The sequence below is a fragment of the Anabrus simplex genome, chromosome 5, assembly GCF_040414725.1.
Source record: "Anabrus simplex isolate iqAnaSimp1 chromosome 5, ASM4041472v1, whole genome shotgun sequence".
NCBI classification, from domain to species: Eukaryota; Metazoa; Arthropoda; class Insecta; order Orthoptera; family Tettigoniidae; genus Anabrus; species Anabrus simplex.
The window spans coordinates 103,838,141-103,865,309 of record NC_090269.1 but is presented as its reverse complement, the minus strand read 5'-3'; the positions used below and the strand labels follow the sequence as shown (position 1 = coordinate 103,865,309).

Sequence of the window (27,169 nt, the reverse complement as noted above, 5' to 3'; positions counted from 1 at the left end):
ATTTACTTCATATATTTCCTATAGATAGAAGAGACGTAATACTCCAATAAGACAGATATCAAGAACTTCCCTGCTACTTTGCTTCCTACCGGGCGAGTTGGCCACGGGCGTAGAGGCGCGTGGCTGTGAGCTTGCATCCGGGAGATAGTAGGTTCGAATCCCACTATCAGCAGCCCTGAAGATGGTTTTCCGTGGTTTCCCATTTTCACACCAGGCAAATGCTGGGGCTGTACCTTAATTAAGGCCACGGCCGCTTCCTTCCAACTCCTAGGCCTTTCCTATCCCATCGTCACCATAAGACCTATCTGTGTCGGTGCGACGTAAAGCCCCTAGCAAAAAAAAAAAAAAAAAAAACTTTGCTTCCAAATATCTGTAAACCTATGTTTTCCTGAAGTAGGATATCAGCTGATTCACTAACTGTGTTTATGTGCCATAACCAGTGCTATGCAGTGAGTTGAAATATGTATCTATTTTCTCCATATTTAAATTAACAGAACAGTCATAATCTGACATTGTTATACAACAGCAAAAAAAAAAAAAAAAAAAAAAAAAAAGAAAGCTGCAACATTACGGCTGAAGTCAGCGTGTACAGCCAAAATGAAATTATACCATCTAATATACAAAAAAGGTAGGGAAGTCCATATACACTGTGGTGTCAATGATGTGAGGAACAAAATAGTCTTAAACAGGCTATATTATATTTAATATAATACCATTCGCTCACATGTACACACTCACCTATGCATTGGACAACACCAACATTGTCATACTTCATAATAAAATTCTCATTAATGACAGGGTAAATTGGTACGATTTGCTCTGCCACAATGTCTTTGATATATGGTTCACGGTGTGGGTTACTGTAGTCACGTCCTAGTTTGTGAACCATGGGCAATGGCTGAGTGGCCTAGTAACTGGTCCTGAGAGTCAGGATACCAGCTGCTATGAAATGGACATATTCTGAGTCATGGCCCACCTTGTGCTCAGGTGGCTAGGACTATACAATCCACCGGTGGTCCATAACCCGTTAGAGGAGAGATCCTCACTTGGGCTATGTGTAAGTAGGGCAGCATTCTGCTTCATGTATTTACCGAGCTCAGAACACTTTAAGCAAGCCTCGGACCTATGGGAGTAATGGAGTCCCACTCCCATTTGACAGGCGAGTGACTCCTTGGAAACAACTTGGTGAACTAAATGGAATTCGATGGGGAGCTATCAATATTAATGGGGCTTATGGAAGAAAGAAAGTAGAACTGCTGAGTCAGCAAAGAGGATGCATCTGGATGTGCTAGGAGTAAGTGATATTCAGGTAAGGGGAGATAATGAGGAAGAGATAGGAGATTATAAAGTGTACTTGACGGGGTGTTAGAAAGGGAAGGGCAGGGTATGGGGTAGGGCTGTTTATCAGGAATACCATTGCACGCAAAATAATTTCTGTTAGGCACGTAAATGAGCGAATGATGTGGGTAGATTTGTCAGTTGGAGGAATTAGGACAAGAATTGTCTCAGTGTATTCACCATGTGAGGGTGCAGATGAGGATGAAGTTGACAAGTTTTATGAAGCATTGAGTGACATCGTGGTCAGGGTCAACAACAAGGATAGGATAGTGCTAATGGGCGATTTCAATGCAAGAGTTGGGAATAGAACTGAAGGATACGAAAGGGTGATTGATAAATATGGGAAAGATATGGAAGCTAATGGGAATGGGAAGCGTTTGCTGGACTTCTGTGCAAGTATGGGTTTCGCAGTTATGAATACATTCTTCAAGCATAAGGCTATTCACCGCTACACATGGGAGGCTAGGGCTACCAGATCCATAATAGACTATATCTTAACAGACTTTGAATTCAGGAAATATGTTAGGAATGTACAAGTTTTCTAGGGATTTTTCGATGATACAGACCACTATCTGATCTGCAGTGAACTGAGTATCTCTAGGCCTAGGATAGAGAAAGTGAAATCTGTCTGCAAACAGATAAGGGTAGAAAATCTCCAGGATGAGGAAATTAGTCAGAAGTATATGGATATGATTAGTGAGAAGTTTCGAACAGCAGACAGTAAGCAGGTTAACGATATAGAAAGAGAATAGGTGGCATACAGGGATGCTGTATTAGAAACAGCAAGGGAATGCCTAGGAACAACTGTGTGTAAAGATGGGAAAAGGCAAACTTCTTGGTGGAATGATGAAGTGAGAGCAGCTTGTAAACGTAAAAAGAGGGCTTATTAGAAATGGCTCCAAACAAGGGCCGAGGCAGACAGGGATTTGTACGTAGATGAAAGAAACAGAGCGAAACAAATAGTTGTTGAATCCAAAAACATTTCATGGGAAGGTTTTGGTAAGAACCTGGAAAGGCTAAGTCAAGCAGCAGGGAAACCTTTCTGGACAGTAATAAAGAATCTTAGGAAGGGAGGGAGAAATGAAATGAACAGTGTTTTGAGTAATTCAGGTGAACTCATAATAGTTTCCAGGGAATCTCTGGAGAGGTGGAGGGAATATTTTAAGCATCTTCTCAACATAAAAGGAGATCTTCCTGGTGGTGTTGCAAACAGACAAGCTCATGGGGAGGAGGAAAATGATGCTGGTGAAATTACGCTTGAGAAAGTGGAAGGGATGGTAAATAAATTCCATTGTCATAAAGCGGCAGGAATAGATGAATTTGTGGATTATTTTCACGATTATTTTAAGGTTTTGTGTTTTGAGCTGAATTTGTAGAATTTTGCAAAAATTTTGTGATTTGGCTCTAGTATGTATTCAGGAGATAGTGGGTTCGAACCCCCCCTGTCAGCAGCCCTGAAGATGGTTTTCCGTTGTTTCCCATTATCACACCAGGCAAATGCTGGGGCTGTACCTTACTTAAGGCCACACAGCCGCTTCCTTCCCAGTCCTAGCCCTTTCCTATCCCATCGTCGCCATAAGACCTACCTGTGTTGATGCGACGTAAAGCCAATAGCAAGAAAAAAAAAAAAAAGCAATTGCCCCATGTTGTTAGCTCCAATTTGGTGCTGCTAGCATTGAGATGCACATCCCATTGGCCTTCAAAGGCTGTTTTATTGAAAGATATAGTGCAGTTGCCAATGACTTATGAAATAACTCTAGTATTATTATTAGCAGTAATAGTAGTTGCCGGGCTGAGTGGCTCAGATGGTTGAGGCGCTGGTCTTCTGAGTCCAACTTGGCAGATTCGGTCCTGGCTCAGTCCAGTGGTATTTGAAGGTGCTCAAGTACATCAGGCTTGCGTCGATAGATTTACTGGCACATAAAAGCACTCCTGTGGGACTAAATTCTGGTACCTTGGCATCTCCAAAAACCATAAAATCTAGTTAGTGGGATGTTAAGGCAATAACATTATTATTACAGTAGTAGTTGCTGTCATTGTTGTAAGATAAAATTAAAATATATTATTTGCTCATCTAAATAACAACTCACTTATTGATATTGTGATATTTGAAATCATTTATGCCTGCCTTACCACTCGTTACAAGATTTCAACAGTCTAAATTCCATAACATGCTTTTTTCTTTTTTTCCTGAAAGCTGTGTGAACTGTTGTTAATAGTAGATATCCGAATATTCACTGAATAGTCAACATCAAGACTCTGAGTTCAGAGGATCCTGGGTTCAGTTCCCAGCCAGGTTGGGGATTTTAATCACATCTGGTTAATTTGTTCCAAAACACTCAACTCCATACCGGTACCCACACACATTGCACCACCCTACCAACCACCACAGAAACTTGCAATAGTGAATACCGGTACATCCTTTACATAGGTTTGGCATCAGGAAGGGCATCTGGCTATAAAACAGAACCAAGTTCACGTGTGTGATGCAGTTTGCACCTGCGACCCCACCTGAATGGGAGATTAAGAAGAAGAAGAAGAAAAAGGAGGAGAAGGAGAAGAAGAAGAAGATTATTCAGTTAAAAAAAAATACACTTTTGTCTTTTGATGATATCATAATACTGTCTCCAGCTGCCAGTGCCACAACATTGTTGAATTTTATGCTTAAAAATGGGTATTTTACACAACAATAAAATGTGTATTTTCTTGACATCTCTCGTCTTACCTGAATACACCAGTGTAGGAAGAAAGTACTAAGATTATAATAGTGAATACAATAAGAATATTGTTAATGTGTTTGCATTCAATTAGAAATACATGTGATGTTGTCTGTTACTTATAGTAAATGTAATTCGAGTTCTTAGAGGAATGAAATATTTAATAATGTTATAAGAATTTCTGTTGTTCAGGCGCTACAGCAAGCGTTTTGTTTTAATCAATGTTAATTTGTTACAATTATCTAAAGCTTGTAATGTCTCCAATAGTTAGGTCTTTCTATTCTATTTCATTGTAGTGCAAACTGTGAGTGTAATAATTTTTATAACCAGCACTTAGACCCATCACTACCACAATCATGTACCAGATAATATTGTCCCTTACAAACAAGAGGCACTAAATATACGTATTTTTAAAAACTGTTTATACTCTTTCAGATTAAATTTGATGCACTATTTAGCATTAATTACATTATATTAAGTTATAAGGACTATCTTTATAAATTTTACTTTCTATGCTCAATAATAAAACAATCCTAATTTTATTGTTAAAGACAACCCACATTCTGCACTATAATGAATATTTTTACAAAATTGCTATAAATTACTCGCAGACTAAAATACTTAATTTCTATATGCCATTTTACAAAACATATTTCAACAAATAATCACTTTATAATCATAGTTTATTTATTATCAATGATTCCCAAACATTTCCATTCTTGTTTCCAGATATGTGTGGGTGATATTTAGGTTAAATCTTCTTCACCTTTAATCAAAACCTATTGTCCTTGCTATTATAATTGACTGTTCAAACTTTCAGCCACATTCATGCATCCCTGTGACGTTTATTACACAATCCTTTTGATACATGTGTCATGAGGAGTTTGTAGGATTTTTAAATGGAGATAATAAGGAATAGGAAGTTCTAATGCAAGATTTCATTCTTACTAACTAGCTTGATTAGTTTGTTTGTTTCTTCTGAATGCCATCACAGATTTTGTCCTTAATCTGCCTCATTTACTGGATTGTCTAATAAAGTGTGTCTGAAGTTAATGTTGAAAATTTTCAAGTTGGTTCTAAACATACTGTTGTTAAGAAGTGATATAATATTTATTCTCTCTTTTAATCACCTATAGGCTCTGTATGAGCATTTCTGGACAGCTGTAAGTAATCAGAAAGAAACTTATATATATATACCGGTACTATCAGTAGGAGAGGTAGGTAAATCATGAAGATATAATTAGGAGCAGTGAAACAATTCTGACACACATTATCTCTCACTAGTTGTTTGAGTATGTAGCTTGAAACTATAATAAGATTAACCTACTTCAACTACTGTATTAAATAAAAATTATATTTATAAACTGGTAAAGATGTTTACAATTTAGTGTCTTGCTTATGAATTTATTGCACAATTCAACTTGAATTTATTCATTTGAAAATACTGTTTTCTTTTGTAACCAGTATAATTAAAGTTATTAGCCCAAGAACTGAAACCAGTATCCAATTATATAATTTAGACTTTCACAGAATGTGTAACTATTCATGATGTATATTTTGGGTTTATGAACTATATAAACACTCCTCAACACATTTCAAAAGGTCTCTTGCCTTTCTTCATCAGGAGAAAACAGAAAAATGAAACATGACGCATCAAAGGTTGCTAAGAAAAAGCAACAAAGAACCTAAAATGGTGTCTTATGATGTAATAGGGACCGTGCGTATAGCGAGTGCTGCTATCTGGCGGCTTTATCTGAAGTAACTGGTAGGAGCGGTTGGAGCATTTTTCACCATCGAGTTATTGAATAGTGTTTTTTATTTTACTAGCTGTAAGTCTTTGGCTGTTCACATTGCTTACTGAGGTAGCCTACATTTTGATTAGGTTCTTTCAGCATATTTTCTAAGCATGAACGATACTCATAGTACCGCACCAGTAAACGCAGTAAATGTTACGTGAACTGTTCTGTGTACGGTTGTAATTAAACCTACTAAAACAGCCCACCAGGAACGAAATTTTTCCTTTTCCAGCCGCAGCTGCCCATAAATCAGAAGGGAAGCATGGATAACATATTTAAAACGTTCAACACTTGATGGAAAACTGTGGGTTCCTACCAGAAATTCCAGAATCTGCATCCGAAACTTTACTGATGGAACACCTACCAGAGACCCTGATAGCCCTGGATATAAACCTACTTTGCATATGTTACCACGAAGAACTAATAAGGACGAAATACAGAGGAATCTGACAGTCAGGTACAAGAGGAGGAAAGGGAGACAAAGTGAAATAAAGAAAACATGAATTCTGTTCCTGAATCACAATCTCCCCTAACTGTTTGTAGTATAGGTATTCAGACTGACAATTTACCATTTTCATATGACCAGGGAAATGTAAATGTACTATTTTGTAATTTATATTTGCCCAGTGATAATTCAAAATGTGATTCAGAAACTCTGATGATTTTACACACAAAAGTGTTAGACAAACAAAACACATACGGAAGCGCTGCGACGTAGCAGAAAAAATAGTTGTAAGGTACTAAAGTATGTATCCATATTACTCTCTTCGAATAAAATATTTCGTACTTTTTCTTAATTTACCGCAGATTTTACACTTTATTTGAGTAAAAACAATTATTATCTTCCATTTGGGACAAATAATACCATGACATTTTGTGGATCGGATTCGTTCACGTAAGCAAAGGATCTAAATTAAGATTTTTAAAATTCTTATCTTGATGTTAATATTATATGGGGTTCGACTAACATTTGTCTCTCTCAAACATAAACCAGATACTTCTTTTGAAATTTTTTTTTCCACCTGATATATGTGATGGCTATCATTAAGCTCTCTTCCTTCCTCAAAGTAGAATTCCTAAAATACTGAGAACTCCACATAATTTTCTGAAAACCCACAAGAATAACAGCATTCGACATAGCTGATTAATTCAAATTATACGTATTCACAACACATTTCAATAAGTAAACAACGACAGCTGATGTTATTCTGGTGTTTCTCCTACCGATTAATAATCGTCTCTTCCGCTAGGGGCGCCGCGGTCGAAAATTTGTTGTTACGCACGGTCCCTATAAGGACACCATTTTAGCTCCATGCTTGGACAATGAATGGCAGCAGTAAAGCTTACTTTACCTTCACCTTTTAAATTTATTCAAGGCCAGTAAAGCTTTATTGTTGCCACTCTTTGTCCTAACAACATGCGATGAACTTGCTAGTGGACTGGGCAAACAGGAATGAAATGAAAATAAATGAGGAGAAGACTGAACTAGTCATATTCAGGAAAGGAGGTAAACTAAAGGAAACAGAGCACATATGGTGTAATAACATCCGCCTTCGCAGAGTTTGCAGTTTCAGATACCTAGATGTAACCTTGCAGAACACATGCAGCAGTTTTAGTATCCATATAAGAGCTAGAATTATTGCAGCTCTGAAAGCGATGAATGACATTGAGAATATCACACAAATTGCAGTGGATACAGCCATGGTGCTTTTTCGAGTAAAAGTGCTACCAGTGTTAACCTATGGGCTTGAGATCATAGGGGAATTTCTGAGTTTAAAGCAATTAGAAGACCTGGAAAAGATAAAATCCAGATATCTGAAGCGAGTCCTCAGTGTTTCAAAGACTACAAGATCTTGACTTGTATATGAACTCGCGAGAGAAACTTTCCTGATTGAAGACCTGAGATACAATCTTGTTTTACCAGGAGGCGCAGCATAAACATAGAGAAAAAAAGAGGGACATTTGGGAAGACTTCTAATCAACGGAGGCCATGACGGATCAGAAATGGATGGAAACGGGCTACCAACTGAGACACATAGTTACGAGATTGGCTGTGCACGGATTCCATTTCAAGATGTGTAAAAACAAAGTTTTTCACGAACCGAATATAAACTGTGTGTGTAGGCTATGTGACCAAGTATGTGAAAGATATCATATCCAGAAGTGTTCCTCGAGGTCCTGCTCGATTAGTGAATTTATTAAGGACTAACACTTATGCAGGGCGCATCAGACACCACGCTGTCTTATCTAATTGTGAACCTCTATGCACATTGTGCGCAATAAAATTTATTATTAAAATGGCATCCCTATTACATCTAAGGGCACCATTTTAAGTTCTTTGTTGCTTTCTCTTAGCAACCTTTGATGCGCCATGTTTCATTCTTCTGTTTTCTCCTGATGAAGAAAGGCAAGGTTCCTTTTGAAATGCATTGAGAGTGTTTATATAGTTCATTACATGGCATAAACCCAAAATACACATCATGAACAATATCCAATTTATTCTCCCTTATCATGGATTAGTATAATCCAGCCATGATCTAAACTTGAGTCATTATGGCTTTTTTTATGGATCAACATAATTTCCCAAAAAAGATTTTAAAAATTAAAATATTAATTCATGTAGTATTCATCTAAATATTTCATGTTTTCTGTCATGGAAGCAAATATTAGAAACCATTATACTACCATAGCATGACTTGAGCCTTTACCTTTTAAAGCGTGTTCTTAAAGTTTATTCAAGGCCAAAGGTTGTGCTAAATCAATGTGAATAATTATTTTTGACTTGTTATATTATAAAAGGTTTGAATTTCCAATTATTATTTGCATTATTTGTACAACATACTGTAAAATGATATGTTATTCCCCATACTTACTCACTATTGGGTGTGTTTTATAGTTGCTCATTAGAAAGTACTGTATTTCAACTTTGTACATTGATAAATTTTCTACTGTTATCATACATAATAGCATCCAGGCCTTTGATCCAGTGGGTTCCGAGTTTGATTCCTGATGGAGTGAGAGATTGTAACCTTTGTTGATTAATTTCTCTGGCTCAGTGTCTGGGTGTGTATGTGTGAGTCATCTTCAACATTAGAATTAATTCTAGCTAAGTGCCCATCCACATAGGTCATGTACAAGCAACAACTTGAAAGACCTGCACTAAGCCTCTCCATATTCATCATCATCATCATCATCATCATCATCATCATCATCATCATCATCATCATCATCACCTCCAAATAGATGTATAGGTCATAAATACAGGTCACCTAATTGACTTTGGGTTTGATGTGAAAAACTTAAGAACCATGGTATAAACCATTGAATAATCTGTCCACGAAACTGTAGAAAGTATTGATTTATTTCTGTTTCTAACCTTTCTTCTTGTCAGGAAGCCCTTCAAAATTGGCTTCCATTGTATTTAACACAAAAGTACCTACAACATAAGTATGAATGAGTAATTAACAAGTTGACGGCAAGTCATTCTGACTCTTTACTTCTGGAGAGTGAGACCTGCCGGCAGGTCTGCACCACATATTATTCACAGATTATACTTTCGGACTTTCTGGTTCATCTGTACAGAAATGAGATATCTATTAGGTTCAACCTATTCAATACTAATAGATATCTCATCTCTGTGATCTCAGTTCAATACGGAAACATCAATGAAGCTCATATCTTTGAAATCTGTACAGAAGGCAAACTAACTTCTCATGATGTGAGAATTTGGGGTACACAGGGGATAGGATAATTAAGAAATTACTCAATATGCATGTTCTATGTCTTACAGCCTTTTATGCGAAAAAATACGTACAAGTATAAGAATAGAGGTTGTGTAAGAAATGCTCTGACCGCTAGTCCGATATTTTAGGGTACCTACCTAGCCCCACATAAATAATGAGTGCAAAATAGTTCCACAGCTCAGGCTCAGTAACATCTGTTCATTTATTTTGTTCTGTGTTTCTTCCTCTATAGTTTGTTCCCACCAATATCAAATTAATGATTTCATTACTAGTTAGACCTTTGAGTATCTTCATAACACTACCTTTGATTAAAACAAACAATACCGCATAAAAACCACCAATTTCATTGAGGTCACTGGTGGTTCACAGAGTGCACGCCAACCCCATGCATTACTCGTGGACAATGAGACCCGCTGGGTGGTCTTGGCAAACAATGCAACTTAATGCCTCAAGGGTGTGCTTAAGATATCATTAGAGTTTGGGTATTCCTGAATTTTTACTTTGTTCCCAATGAATAGACTCTGAAATCAATACAGTCATCAATGTGTTAAGTCATCAGACACATGACAATTACAGCCTGTTACAACTGATCACAGAAGGCAAGATAGAAGGGTAACATAGACGTTGGCAGAAAAAGTTATCCTGATTGAGGAACCTGAAACAGTGATTTGACACCCACAATACAGTAAACCTGATACTAGAAGTGCAAAACAGGGATAATTACTCTGTGATGGCACTAACCTTCTGTAAGGAAAAGGCACCAGAAAAGGAAGATGAGCATACGACAGGTACTATCCATGAAACTTTTAGTGACACTTTGTTTTACAGGGGTGAGGAGTATGGAGGGAGCTACAACAGTTCCGGTAATACTGCCAACTGAATGGAAATGGAATCTGAATTGAATCAATAGTATGATCGATCGATATGAATTTTCTAAACCGTCGTTTCCATGTAGGAGTTCTAGGTTGTTTCCTGCAACATACTTTGATTTTCCTCACTCATGTTCAAGCTTAACCTATATTTTGACATTGCTGTGTAAATAAGACCATTATTTAAAGTGTTGCAATTAAACCGCCAGATGTCTCACAGCGATCATAATCAATTCATATTTTTTGTGTCAGAGGTTCCAATACAAATCTCGAAGATAACCGAGGTCTACCGATTCATCACTAGGGAGCCAAAATATCATTAAAAGTTTTGCGGATAGTATATCTTTCCATGTTATAGAAAATCTTCTTCATATTGCAGGCCTTAATTAAAGAACATAAAAATGGTCAAGGGAAGGTACAAGACTGACATCACATATTCTTTGACAGAGGTGCATGAATGATGGCATGAACCTGTGCGATATGCATGATACTGTAAGGGAATCTCTGATCCGTTCTCTTAACAAGATAATACTTCTACTCATTCGTAGCTGTTGGACTAGAGTTAAAATGTTATAGTGACACTGTCTTTTGAAGGAGGACATCGCTGTGGAATGATTACTCATCAGCTGATTGTTCTTGAATGTTCTATCCTGATTGTCTCTAATCAACATTTCTTCTACATATATAATTAAATATCTACATCACTAGCTTTGTATTTCAAAATGTCTAAAATATAAACACTTTATTTCTTGTTCTGACGGTGGTGTTTCAGTTCTGCAGCACTCCCAACTGAAATGTTCTACAGGTCTGTCTTTTCATAGAAATAGTCCTGTTAATTGTTGTCAATCACATAAAGATGAATATTAGCACAACTGACTTCACTATTGAATCACAGTAATATTTCTTAAGATTTCTCATTTTTCATCAATCAGATGATCATAAATTATAAATCAGATGATATGAAAATCTTAATAAATGTAAAATTATTTACCACTGTAGGTAAAATTGTGTAGAACTTGAATGAATATTTCATCATATCATCACTTCTCTCATTAGTTTCAAACAAACATCACACAAAAGTTAGGTAGAATTCATTTTAAATTATACAGTTTTGCTAAGAACTTCTATTTCACATATTTATGTATTTCAATATGAAAAATTGTATCATAAGTGGGCTAAGCCAAATTATAACTGCCTTAAATGAAAGAAATCCAATTCTTTATATCATAAAAGTACTGATAGTAACTTGCTTCTACATTTTCTAGGTAAAAGACTTAGACTGGAATTTATTGTCTATAACAGCACTATCCATAGCAGGCATTCTAGACAGTAGGTACCTAGCAAAGTAGCATGCATGGTTTAGGGTTGTACAATCGAACCTGCTGTCTCGTTCTAATTGGTGGAGAATGTAAGTATTACCTGGCTATAGCCAAACATTCTGAAATAGAGATGGGGTCAAGTATTGTATATCATGTGTGATGCAAGAATCCCAATGGGGGAAACAATTTATTTTTCTTTGATCAATTGAGATTCAAGCAGAATTAATTGATCTGCAAAGTAAGAGCTTTCTAAAAGAAGGTAATAGCTTTCTAAGAGAGATTGAAAATATTGAGTGATGATACTGTTTTATTCTCCTCGTCCACACAATTGATTACCTCAGTTACATTATGGGTATGTTTGACTCCACATATTCATGCGAGAAACCCTTTCTTGTTTGAGAATATGTAACTTCAGTTTCTGATCTCAAATGAAGATAATCTTTGGAAATACATGTGTATTTTTAAAGCTATTAAATAATTTTAACAAAATAATAAAATAAAATAAAAATATGATACACTTTTATTTGTTTTTAAAAGGAATGGTACAACAAGAGTGTAATTTACTAAATAAAAATGTAAAAATCTTCATCAGAAAGGGAACATGTTATAAATATAAGCTCATATTATATGTGTATTTGTATTTAAAAGAATTATATGAAATGATGAAAAGTAATGTATCATTTCCACTCAACATTACCCTAGTTCCCAGCAATCATGTTTGTGATGTGTATAACTTGTAATACAGAGCACAAAGTGAGAAAATATTCCAGCATTAGGAACAGAATAACTGCAACGAAACTCCATCAAGTTGCTAGTGCATATCTCCATTCCTTCCTGTCTGAACATTTAATTTGGCTTTTTAAAAATAAAATTTTATAGAATAAAACAAATTTTATTTAAAATTCTGTCACACTATATTTACTTATATGTAGTAAACTGCATATTTTCCTGTAAGTTTTTTAATTAGAAATGAGTATTGTACACAAAATGTAATTACTATTCCATTTAAAATAATAGTAAAGTAAAATCTGTGTCCACTTATAGACATGTTCTACAGTAATATTCTCACTAAATAAAATATTATTCACCATCAATAATTAATCATTATTTTTATCATCCTTTGTGAGCAGAATTTCACAAGGAAATAAATACTGCATAATTTTGGTTTTTTTCTTGACAATGTGACATTTCTAGCTGCAAAAGGAACTAAATGTAACATTAAAATTGCATCTATTGTTTGCAAGAAAATGCCAAACGGGACATATTGCAATAATTCTGCTTTCTGCAGAAATGAAAGCAAAATGTAGAGAAATAGATGATAAATTACGGAACATAGTAACAAACTGATTCTAAATTTACTATTCAAAGCTGTGAAGTCTTGAGTTTCTGTTAGTGTCCTTCAAAAATATTGTTTTCAAAGAAATTATTTCACTAGTAAATTAGGTTATATATTATCCAGGAAAGCACACTAGATTCAAGTAAATATAGCTTATTGAAATGATATTTTTTTGTCACATATTGTTACAAATGTGTGTTAAATTTGTTCATAATTGTTTATCAGAACTATCATACAAACACAAATAAGGTCAAGGTTTCAATTGCATGTCATCAAGTTATGTCTTGTATGTATGCATTACCATGCAGTACTGATTATTTTATGAATGTTTTGAAAATTGGTGAAGAAGTTTCTGCATCTAGCAGCAGTACTTCTTGATTTTGAAGTTGATGAGAAGATTGCTAGTGAGTATATACCATATTATTCAGAACATTTAGTATTACCTTTTGATTTGGATGTCTCAAAGTTTATTGATATTCTATCTTCGATTCTTAGCCAAAAGAAATAATGTGCTGTCATTCATGCTACATCGAAGACATTCTCACTTGAAATATTTATCGTAGTTGTGCCTCATTTCAGTCGATTAGCATTTTTTAATAATTCATGCAAGTATACAGAGCATAAATTACTTCAATCATTATGCCTGTTCATCTCCTGTGACTCAAGCTAAAACCTTGCTTTATCTGACTGGGTGTTCCAAAGAGGTCACTGCTCTGTTTTCAATTTCTTTCTTGTTATTGTCTGTCTTCGTTCTTTTAAGATAATTCATTAGCTGCAATACACCAGCAGTGAGTTTAGCTTTAGGATTTCAGAGATAGAAAATCATAAAATGTGTCATCATTTACTCTGCATTTTTTCTATAATGCAAGGGGAGTAATTTATTGTACATTAATTGAACCCTTTGCCATCATACACTTCTAATATGGATAGTCATTAATGTGTTATGAAAACCTTTTTGGGATTCAAGAGTTTTTTCTTAAAATTCAATATTCAGAATTTCAATTTAAAAGAATGTAAGAAAATATAATTTCTAAGAGTCTGAGGTGACAGGAACTACTTTTCAATATTAAACACTTTTATAGAATATGAATTCTGATTGCCTTTGTTACATCTTGAGGCAGCAACCGACCAACAGAATCAAAATTATATACCAAGTGGAAAATTGAAGTTGAGAATTGTAGAACCTGAAGAATCTTTCAGAGAAGTATGCTTCACATCACGAAACCCATATTGAATAACAATATCCAGAGCTTTAGTTACACAATAAAACTTCTCCAGTTCCCTTGGTGTACTAGTCTTCTGACTTTTCACAGTCTTCATTGCTCATTGCTAAATAGTTTCTCTGAGTTGCAATCCTAGAGCAGCACTGAGCTTGACTCAGGCAGTTTGACAGAGATAATGCCCCCTATGAGAAGAACAGCTGCTGTAGTGAGCATGGGAACAGCTCGACTGGCTGCTACCATTCCACCAAGTGTTGCTACCCCAACCAGTCCACCAACTCGACACACAGCACTCAGCAGACCATATCCAGTTGTTCTGTAACATTAAAGGAGAACTATGGTTAACGTACAGTTTTATTTCTATTTGTTATAACTGATAAACAAATATCTGAATACAGGAACATAGGGGCATTTATATTTGTCCTTGCTTCCCCTTCCTGTTGCTCTCTAACAGGGTTCAATTCAACTAAATTTAGGTTGAATGGAGAATCCCACCTTCCAATATTTGTTTATTTCTTATTGCTAGTCTATGTAATTATGTAACATAATCCAGCTTAAAATCTAATTACAATATTAAAAAGTACATGTTTCATTCCTAATGTGGAACATCTTCAGCTAAAAAAGATACAAAAATTGGTATAAATGAAATAAAAAACACTTATGATGATGATAATAGTAATATAAAATGTTCCTTCATGTTGGGTTAATACTTCAACACCGAGCTCGATAGCTGCAGTCGCTTAAGTGCGGCCAGTATCCAGTATTCGGGAGATAGTAGGTTCGAACCCCACTGTCGGCAGCCCTGAAAATGGTTTTCCGTTGTTTCCCATTTTCACACCAGGCAAATGCTGGGGCTGTACCTTAATTAAGGCCACGGCCGCTTCCTTCCCACTCCTAGCCCTTTCCTGTCCCATCGTCGCCATAAGACCTATCTGTGTCAGTGCGACGTAAAACAACTAGCAAAAAAGAAGAAAAAAAAAAACCTTCAACAAGTCAATGTTCGAGTTTTAGATTAAAAGTCTGACGTAAGGGATCTTCTTTCTTCAAAAGCAGGAGATTGGAGTTGAGATTGATTGTTTGTTTCAATGTTTTAAAATGTTGAAGGGAGTCTCCCAGCCGGTCCTGCTATGTTTATTTCTTCCCTTATGCCATCAGCTGACTGAGTCAGTCTCAACTTTGGTTATTCTTTAGGAGTTTCCCTCGATCATTGTATTTTATAACTTTACATTTTAAGTCTATCCTCAAGAAACTAAAAGTACATACTTCTGCAACTTTTGAAGGAAGAAGATCCTTTTCATCAGATTTTCTTCTTTTCTCAAACTCAAACACTGACTTGTTGAAGTTCTAACTCAACAGGAAGGAACATTTTATCTTATTATTATTATTATTATCATCATAAGTGCTTTTTATTTTGTTTATTCCAATTTTGTATATTTTTTAGCTGAAGTTGTTCCACATTAGGAATGAAACATGTACTTTTAATATCGTAATTAGATTTAAAGCTGGATTATCTATACTAATATTATAAAGAGGAAACATTTGTATGTTTGTTTGTAAGGATAGACTCAAAAACTACTGAATCGATTTTAAAAATGTCTTCACCTATAGAAAGCTACATTGCCAGTGAGTAACATGGGCTGTATTTTATTTTCAAAATAATTCAAGGTGGGGGGTGCGGGGGGCGGTGGGATATATAAAAATAATAGGCTAATTTAGGCAAAATATTGAATTTGTCGTATTAGGATGAGACAAAGCTCAATTTAATCCTCTTGACGCAAAGAACAAAACTCGGTAAGCCCTATGGGCCCGAAAACCATGTTTTAAGTCCCTAAAACCAACCGTTACAGAGATATTGGCACCACACTACCCCTACTCTAGGAATCAGATAAAAGAAATGAACTGCCGTAACCATGGGAACGTCAGCTCCAGGATTCTAGAGCAGCGAGATTATGCATATACGTTTGAACATAGCTGCCAACCAAAATTAGTACACATAAGACATACTATCTGGAAAAAAAAAAAAAAAAATACTGTTGTGTAAGGCACTCATAGGACTCCTTTGGGTGGGGCTGGGAAGGGGGTGAAGTATAAAAATCTTACTACTGTATATCTAAAAATGGATGTATGTGTGTGTAAATGACACATCGCCTCCTAAACCACTGGAGCAATTTCAACAAAACATGGTACACGTATTACTTACTATAAGGAGATGAGCACTGTGGGGGTAAGCCATCCCTAGCACTCTTAAAGGAGGGGGTCAGCGGGGTAGTGATAAAAATAATTGAGAATAGTGTCGAATTCATAATTTTCGGGGTCGCCGAGTTGAAAAGTAATACTCCAGAATTTTTTAAAGTCCAAGTTCAGCGCCCTTTTACGTGGGGAGTGAAGGAGGGTGGGATATAGAAATAATTAAAAACAGTTTTGAATCCATAGATTTCAAGGTCTCTGAGATGAATAGTAATACTCCAGATTTTTTACAAGTCCAAGTGGGGGGCGAAGGGGTGAGATATAAAAATAATTGAAAAACTATATGTAAAAATCTTATTTTCATCTTCTTACTATATAAAAATGGATGTATGTGTGTGTGGATGTGTGTGTTGGTGTGTAAATGACACATCTCCTCCTAACCCACTGGAGCAATTTCACCAAACTTGGTACACTTACCAATTAGTATCAGGAGACAAACTACGTGGGGGTAAGACACCCCTAGCACCCTTATGGGCTGGGGTGATGGGGGTGGTATAAAAATAATCTAGAATAGTATTGAATCCATAGTTTTCGTGGTCGCTGAAATGATTAGTGACACTCCGAATTTTTTAAAGTTCATGTTTAGCCCCCTTTGGGGAGAGGGTGAGGGGGGAGTGAGATATAAAAATAATCATAAACAGTGTTGAATCTACAATTTTTGGGGTCACTGAGATGAATGGTGACAATCCAGATTTTTTATCTCTTAGGGGTGGGGGGCGAGAAGGGGACAGTCTCATTGACAGTTGAAATCCTGTACATCGTACCTATAGTGTGATGGCTAAATACATATAGTTATCACTTATTAATTTTTGACAGGATCATATACTTCCCAGTCGATTTGAGCTTCCATAAGGACGAAGTTTTACTTGAAAATAAAATAATCTAATACTTGAAATCAAACACATCTAAATAATTCTAAAACTACATAATAGATTGTAACATATCAATCTGCAAGTCAAAAAGGAATTCTATAAAAATTCAATTCACACATAACTAACTGGTAATGCAAATCTTAGAAGGTAAATATTCAGAAACTATCTGGACAATGCCGGTTACTACAGCTAGTGTTACATACTGTAATTACATAGACTAGCAATAAAAAAAACAAGCAAGTATTGGAAGGTGCGATTCTCCGTTTAACCTAACCTTAGTTGAGTTAATGCCAATACGGGACAAAAAAAAATTATGGGTTCAAATCAATCAATCAATCAATCAATCAATCAATCAATCAATCAATGATTCTCTGTTTAACCTAACCTTAGTTGAGTTGATGCCAATATGGGACAAAAAAATTATGGGTTCAAATCAATCAATCAATCAATCAATCAATCAATCTTGATCTGCATTTAGGACTGTCACTTAGGTGACAGATTCCCTATCAGTTGTTTACCTAATATTTTCTTAAACAATTTCCATGAAGTTGAAAATCTATCAAACACATCCCTTGGTAAATTTATTTCAGTCTCTAATTCCTTTTCCTATAAACGAGTATTTTCCCCAATTTTTCTCCTTCAATTCCAACTTTATCTTCATATTATGATCCTCCCTACTTTTAAAAACTCCATTCAAGTTCATTTGTGTACCAGTGTCATCCCATGTCACCTCTCCATTGACAGCTTAAAATATACCACGTAGTTGATCAACTTGTTTCCTTAGTCCAAGTCTTCCCAGCCCAACGTTTGCAATGTCTTCGTAACACTACTCTCTTGTCAGAATTCACCCACTGCTTACTTCTGGATTTTTTTTTCGAATTCCCAAATCAAATAATTCTAGTGAGGTTCTCATGAAGTGAAAACATACTCGAATTGGGGTCTTACCAACAACTTATATACTTTCTCCTTTACATCCTTACTTCAACTCTTAAATACCCTCATAACCATATGAAGAGATCTGTAACCTTTATTTACAATCTTGTTAATGTGATTACCTGAATGAAGATCTTTCCTTATGTCAATCAATCAATCAATCAATCAATCAATCAATCAATCAATCAATCAATCAATCAATCAATCAATCAATCAATCAATCAATCAATCTTGATATGCATTTAGGACAGTCGCCCAGGTGGCAAATTCCCTATCTGTTGTTTTCCTAGCCTTTTCTTAAATGATTTCAAAGAAATTGGATATTTATTGAACATCTTCCTTGGTAAGTTATTCCACCTAGATACTTAAGTGGGTGGAAGGGGGGGGGGTATTGTGTTGTATCAGTGAAGTGTACTAACACAATTATATTTCAATCAATCAATCAATCAATCAATCAATCAATCAATCAATCAATCAATCAATCAATCAATCAATCAATCAATCAATCAATCAATCAATCAATCAATCAATCAATCAATCAATCAATCAATCAATCAATCAATCAGTATGCAGTTAGGCCTGTTGCACAGATGGCAAGATTCCCAACCAATTGTTTACCTAGTCTTTTTTTAAATGATTTCAAAGAACTTAACCACATATATTAAAAAGAATGATTCAACATAAATATTTTAAGTAATAACTAATAAGAATACACCAATGGAATTTACTACTTCAAGTTTCTGAAATCTTGTTTCATCTACACATCCTCAAATTAGGCTATTGCACTTGATCTCACAATTTTCACAATATGTTTCACTTTCACTCTCATCACTGCTGATATCTTTACCCAATGAAATAAAAGGCACATTACCTGATGCTTGAGACACAGATTCACCATTCAGTTATGTTACTTTAAGTTTCTTTAATGTGAAATTTATCAGTTCTGATATTAATATTATCTCTTAATATAGCCTAACATTCACTAATCCATCTCTTCAGAGAAACTGAACTGACAACTACTTGGCTACTGAACAATTGAGACATTCATTGGCATTATTGTTACTTAAGAATTATTTAGGTTGAACAATTATGAACAGAGAGCAGTAATTTGAACCTTATTAAATGTTGCATTGATATGTTGATATTATAAATTATAAATTTACTCATTCAAAACAAATATTTCAGATTCCCTATGGGAATCAACATCTATATCATCTGATGGCCAAGCAGGCATCAATTTTGTTACTTACAAAGTATCTCATAGTGCATCGGCACTGCCGGTGGCTACAATTAGCCTACGCAGTGGCCTCCCCGGTATGCACTAGCCAGCGTCTTGGTAGGTGTGCTAGGTACCAACTGATGAGCCCAGCCTAGCACATGAGGGTGAAGCACTGGCAACCAGGAATGAGTTAGCTGGAAAATTTATAATGTCCAATAACGGACCATTTATATTGGTATCACGAATATGTTGTCAGCATACAATTCAGTCCAGGGTACTAGTTTCTTTAGATTATCACTAAAGGCATCCATACTGACTCGTTATCCTCATAGCTGAGGAATCATCATCCCATGACTTGGTTACATCTCCTAACTATGCCTCTCCATTTCAGCTAATCTTCTGCTTCTCCTATAGAGGTCTGTAGAGGTATTCTGGTGAAGCATTTAATCTGGTCCAACCATCTCCAGTAATTGCTGTTCTACCTCTGGCCTACTTTCCTTTCCTTCGACGACTAGTTGCTCAAGACTAGTTTCATATGCCCAAAGTATTGTAAAATGCGATGTCAGCAAATTGTGGATAGCCTGTGCTGAATATCTAGTGCATTTAAAATGGAGATATTCTGGCTGTGCAAGGAATATGTAACATTCACCACCAGCACCACATTTCAAAGTCATATATCCAGTTTATGTCTGACTAGTAATTAGCCAGTCTTTTACAGTGCAAATTAGCATGTAAAATGTAATTGGAAAATTGAATTTTTTTTTGCTAATTGCTTTACGTCGCACCGACACAGATAGATCTTATGGTGATGATGAGATAGGGACGGCCTAGGAATGGGAAGGAAGCGGCCGTGGCCTAAATAAGGTACAGCCCCAGCATTTTCCTGGTGTGAAAATGGGAAACCACGGGAAACCATCTTCAGGGCTGCCAACAATGAGGTTTGAATCCACTATCTCCCGGATGCGAGCTCACAGCTGCTCGCTCCTAACAGCACGGCCAACTTGCCCAGTTTGGAAAATTGAAATGAACATGTTAATGTTTGTATCTTAAGAAAAAAAAAAAACACTTTTCATGTTACAGCATAATATGGTATTGTATTTGTTTTAAATGCTGTAAATTGTCAATAAAAGAGAGCAAATGGTTATAATATTTTTGCAGTCATCATACCACTCTGCTTCAGCAATGCAATTTGGAACTCTTTCAATAACAACCAGTCCAATGCCATTGTTCTGGTGCTACCATTATATATGATCTTATAGCTCTCCCCAATGTCACAAGCTTTTGTACCACTCCACCCAGTCTCTTGTACTGTACAGAAGTCAATCTTCTAACTCTTTAATTCCTCAGCTAATTCATTTGCCTTTCCTGTCATGGTGTCTACACTGGAGGAAGCAAAACATGTGTTCCAAACTCTAGGGTTTAAGCAACTTGGCTCAGGTAATGCCAGTAACTCTTGACCACTTCTCAAGACATCTGGGTTTGCTGACATGTGTCTCCTGCAAGGGATGTCCTAGCTTCATCATATTCATTTTACCTCTCAACAATTAACCATATTGATGTGACAGCAATTGTAGTCAATTGACCTGTCATCCACAGTTCTAATACATTGCTGACGTGTCCCCGGCTCATGTTTGGCTGGCTGAACACTGCTGGCAGATCACGAGCTGACTCAAATTCATGAGATTTATACATTTGGTGACATCTGTTGGATTTTCTGGAACTTGCTGGTGGTCAAGGCTGATAGAATCTTGGTGTTAAATGTTTTGGTTATTCCATGCTACCATTTCTCTTCACAGAAGAGTTATGTTAATAACACCAGGGCAGCTCCAGCCATGCCAACTGGCAGTAACAGTCCTCACTATCAGACTGGATTATTTGACAAATTAAAATTAAATATTTATTCCAACTTATCGATACTATATATTTATTTTATTGTTTCCACCTAAACAAGGACACTTGTAGCTGATAATGTTTATATAAAAAAAAAAACATGTACTGCTAACTGAAGAAATTGCTTAAGGCAATAAATATATACTGCAGTATCAATAAGGTGAAAGAAATATTTAATTTTAATATATCAAATACTTCAGACATCAATACAGATCATGAAGTTGACAGCTTGCAAATCAGACTGGAATCAGCCAACAGAAGGAACATCAGTACATACTTAGCAATCTTGGCCTGTGTGGAAGACCCTTAATAGGATACATAATGGAATGCCAAGAACCAAGGCTATACTCAAAAGATGGGGTTATACACAAAACGATGATTGTGAGTGTAGTGAAGTTCAAGATCTTGAGCATCTGTTTTGCTGTCCAAACTGCCCTGTGTAAACCCAACTTGAAGACTTCATTTCAGTCAGTGATAGAGCTCTTGTGGCTGCTTCATACTGAATCCACTTTCAACATCTGAGGATACTTAGATACGATCACTTCTTTTCATTCTTCTTTTGTTTTACACTTCATTTATTTCATTTTCCGACTTCATGTTTACATTGTTCAATGAGCATGTGGTGGGTAAGAGAGTACTTCCCAAACTGACTGCATGTTTAGATGCAAACAAAATATTTAATAAACTGTACATGGATAAGTATTTGGAAAGCTCTAGTAATGTTGAAGAAGGCAAGTTCAATATTGACAGCTCTTCTGAAGAAAGTGTCGTCAATGATTGTAAAATTGTGGTGGTTGTGAACGAGGCTGAAAATGATGCGAGTGTGAATGGAAATAATATTTATATTTCACCTAATGAGTGGGCAGTAAACAATAGAGTACTGACGTTATAAGATTTCTCAAGAGTTAGACATGATGAACCTAAAAATATTTAACAAGTAGTTCTTGTGGCATAGCAAACAAACTTGTATCACCAGCAAACTGCTTCATCACATAAAATATCCTCTAAGAGCTCAATGTAAGACTGAAGTAACTAGCAATGAAATGAGGATATTTTCTGCTTTGTTGGGATAGGAAAAGAAGTCATATTGGAAGGAATATTGGTCAACTGATCCTCTCACAGAAAGCCCCATATACTCCAAAACAATGAGCCAAAATAGATTTGAACAGATATTCATGTACCTTAATTTCAGCAACAATAGTCAGGCTACAAATGATACAAATAGGCTTCATAAAGTTCAGCCACTTTTAGATTATTTTCTACCAAAATTTCAGTACTTATACAAACTCAAGCACCATCTGTCACTGGATGAAGGAATGATCCCATGGAGAGGGCATCTCAAATGTAGAATATTCAACCCAGGAAAATTTGACTAGATATGGTACTGATATGATATTGCCCTGGTAATAGTAACTTTATATGCTTTTACGAAAGAGTGTGTGTTATTTTGCTGTTTATTGATATATATACGTGAAACCTCGAAATACAAGTAACTTGGTCTACAAGTGTTTTGCAAGACGAGTGAACATTTTAAATAAATTGTAACTTGATAAGCGAGTGAGGTTCCGCAATACGAGCGTCACGTGTGCCTAGGTTTCCCCTCCCCTGTTCTTTCGTTGATTAGATGAATGAGGTCTTTGGTCCTGTAGTGAAGAAATACCTTTCAGAAAATAATCTGCCTCTCAAAGTCTTGAGGACAATGCTCCTGCTCTTCCTCCAGGCCTTGAGGCCTTGAGGACGACTTACTGGAGGAATCCAAGTTCATTAAGGTTACGTTCCTTCCTCCCAACACTACTCCAGCCTATGGATCAGCAAGTAATTTCGAACTCCAAGAAGTTATACACCGAAGCACTATTTCAGCGATGCTTTGAAGTGACCGAAGGAGCAAACCTTACCCTCCAAGAGTTTGGGAGAAATCATTTTCCCATCGTGTTCCCATCGATAAAGCCTGAGATAGAGTCACCAAGAGAACTCTCACTTCCGCTTGGGGAAAACTGTGGCCTGACTGTGTTCTTGGACGTGACTTTGAGGGGATTGTTGATGACAATGAGCGGCCAATTGTCGATGAAATTGTGTCCTTTGGGAAGACCATGGGGCTGGAGGTGAATGACGTGGCCATTGAAGAGCTGGTGGAAGAACATAGCCAGGAACTGACCACCAATGAACTGATGGACCTGCATCGCGAACAACAGGAGGAGGTTATGGAAGAGACCTCGTTCGAGGAAGAGGAGGAGGAAAAGTCAATGGAATCTCTCATTTCAACTGAGATTCGGGAGAAGTGCAAAATGTGGGAAACGGTGCAAAATTTTGTAGCAAAACACCACCCAAAACAGGGTGTAGCAATGGGAGCGGTGAATCAGTTCAGTGACAGTGCAATGTCACATCACATTTTCATGAAATCCTCAAAAAGAGGCAAAAAGCAAAAGTCATTGGACAGGTTCCTCATTAAAGTTGCACGAAAAAAAAAAAGAATTCCAGTGAGCCAACAGATAGCAGTGATTCCGTTAGTGAAATTCATGCTACACAGTAACTCTTCTCATTGTCATGAGAATCAACAATGATTCTATTGTAAGGAAAAGTGCACTTTCATTTGTTTTATGTTATATTTTGTTTTAGAAATGGTATTCGAATATATATTTTTGTGTTGTGGACGAATCATCCGTGTTTCAATTGTTTCTTACGGGAAAACTTGCTTTGATATACGAGCGCTTTGGATTACAAGCATGTTGCCAGAACAAATTATGCTCGCAATTCAAGGTTCCACTGTATATGCAGTAGAACCTCCACCATTCAAAATGCCGCCTAATTTGAAGAATCTCTCATTCCCGGAAACACAATGTACGTATAGGCAATAAATTTCATTAAAAAAAAACTCAAACACAAGGTACGGTTTTGCTTGTTATTTAAATTGATTTTGAAATATGGAAATTCATGATTCGAAGAACATCATCGATTCCATTATCAAATTTCATGCTTTGAATTAAAAATTTTCTTTGATTTTACAAAAATAATATTTCACAGCGTAATTTAAATTAAGAATTTCTCCATGTCACAACAGAACATATCTTCCGGAATGTGCAGGGGTAACTTTCTGCACTTTCACTTTGACTTTGGTGTGTCTACAGCATGCTTCAGAGTTGCCAAGTTCGAGTGAAATCATAGTTCTTTTGTAGTTACTCATTTTACGTGAGTTTTTGTGTACAGTTATAAAGTTTGAAATGATTATATTTTATTAACACTGTGTTTTAGGTTATAGTTAGTTATGGTATTTTCACTATGTCTTCTGGTATGAGCTAGAGCAATTTTGTTACTTTCATTGACCTGTCTCTGTCTTATCCTTGGCTTCTGATAATATGAAGTGACTGAGGTATGAGCGATGCTAGTAATGCTATTCCTTATGCAGCCAGTCCCTTCTATGAATGGTGTGAAAATGTTGCTCACAGGATCATTTGATGCATGCATTTGAGTGGGATTGGCAGACTGATATGTAATAGCAACTTCTGGCTCGGTGAGGAAAGCAACGGGAAACTACCTCACTCCTCAGTTCCCTAGTACGCCTCTTCAGTGACACCTAGTGCATCTATAACAGCTGATGGCAGAGCTATTGAGGATCCAACCAGCCTTCAGGCTCAATACCCAACATAAATTCATACATTTTTTTAGTTTAGGGTAAGTGTGTTCGTTTTTGTGTTGAGAGATGGCTAAGCATCAGTATTCTTCCAAGATACTCAGTGAGAAGATGAAATAAGTAAGGTCGACAAACGTCAAAAATTAAAAACTGAAATAGCTAAAGAATTTGGAATTCCTTTGTCCACACTTTCAAAATTTTTAAAAATAATGAGAGCATAGAAGCTTAAGAAATGCAGGGTGCAAATACTGCAAAGTGAATGTGCATTCAAGGAGCTAAACACTCCAATTTGGAAGTGGAATTGATCAAGTGGTTTTGGCATGTTCGAGCGAACAATATCCCCGTTGATGGTGAGATTAAGGGAAAAGTGAATGAGCTGGTGCTAAAGATGGGACTGGAGTTTCATTGTTCAAATGGGTGGTTTCAGCATTTTAAGGAGCAACACAATATCACGTGGCAGGCAGAGTGCAGAGAAGCAGAATCCATCAATACTAGTGATGCGGACAGTTGGCGAGAAAGCGTTGCTCATATCATCAACTCATACACACCGAACAATATCTTCAATGCATTGTTTTTTAATGCCAAGCCCAAACGGACTTATGGTTTTAAAGGAGAGAGTGTCATGGTGGGAAATCATACAAGGATAGGGTCACTGTTCTTCTGTGTTGCAATGCAGACGGAAGCGAGAGAATTCCTCTGCATGTCACAGGCAAGTTCGAGAAGCCACGATGTTTTAAGGGCAACAGGCACTGTGCAAGTACAAAGCATCTAAAAATGCCTAGATGAAGGCAAACGTTTTGAGGAGTGGCTGGTATGCCTTGAATGCAAAAATGTCACTCCAGGACAGAAAAATACTTCTGTTGTTAGATCAGTGCACTGCACACAAACATAATTTCATTTTAAAATGTGTGTCTTCTTTCTTTGCCTGACAACACTATGAGCTACTTACAGCCCCTAGATCAAGGTATAATTTCATCTCTGAAACGTGCTCACAGAAAGCAACTGGTATGATACTTTCTCCGTAAAGTCACTAGAAACATTCCGGCGCAAGAAAAATGCAAGTGGAATGTAATGGATGCAATGCGGAGTGTGACAGTTGCCTGGGATGCTGACTTTGGTGTGTCTACAGCATGCTTCAGAGTTGCCAAGTTCGAGTGATATCATAGTTGTTTTGTAGTTACTCATTTTACGTGAGTTTTTGTGTACAGTTATAAAGTTGGAAATGATTATATTTTATTAACACTGTGTTTTAGCTTATAGTTAGTTATGGTATTTTCACTATGTCTTCTGGTATGAGCTAGAGCAATTATTTACTTTCATTGATCTGTCTCTGTCTTGTCCTTGGCTTCTGATAATATGAAGTGACTGAGGTATTAGCGATGCTAGTAATGCTATTCCTTATGCAGCCAGTCCCTTCTATGAATGGTGTGAAAATGTTGCTCATAGGCTCAGTTGGTGCATGCATTTGAATGGGCTTGGCAGACTGATATGTAATAGCAACTTCTGGCTCGGTGAGGAAAGCAACGGGAAACTACCTCACTCCTCAGTTCCCTAGTATGCCTCTTCAGTGACACCTGCTTCATCAAGTGTGGATTTGGTTCCTTAAATGAAGTACAAGAAGAAGAAGAAGAAGATGATGATGAATGGGAGGAGCTATGGCAAAAGCCCCACGTTGTTACAACTTTCACCGAATACATGGCTATCAACCATGCAGTGACTACTTCAGAGGAGCGGGATCCCGTCATGTTGATCAGCTGTGATCAAGCCTCACCTGAAGGAGATGCAGCTCCAACTGATGCTGAATACGATGAAGATATGGTGCAGACAACAACTATTCCGTCAAAAAATGATGTTCTTGCGACTCTAGCCATGTTGGATTCTGTGATAAGTGCAAATGATGCTGACAAAGTGACAATTAAGGCTATGGACCATATGGAGCAGTTCGTTGCTAGTGTTTACCAAAAAATGAAGTAACCTCACATACATTCTTTCTTTAAAAGGCAATAAGCCTAATGTGTGGTTTAAAAAAAACACACTGGACC

The 27,169-nt window shown here is 36.5% G+C and overlaps 1 protein-coding gene across 1 annotated transcript in view; it reads right to left on the bottom strand.

Moving 5' to 3' along the window:
- Positions 1 to 13,412: 13,412 nt before the first annotated feature.
- The window catches only part of LOC136873808 (synaptic vesicle glycoprotein 2B), a 709,878-nt gene continuing 696,121 nt past the window's right edge, over positions 13,413 to 27,169 (bottom strand). Inside the window, exon 12 of the mRNA XM_067147057.2 lies at positions 13,413 to 14,654. Coding sequence (XP_067003158.2) covers positions 14,474 to 14,654 — 181 coding nt within the window. The 3' untranslated portion in view covers positions 13,413 to 14,473. The remainder of the gene's footprint in view (positions 14,655 to 27,169) is intronic.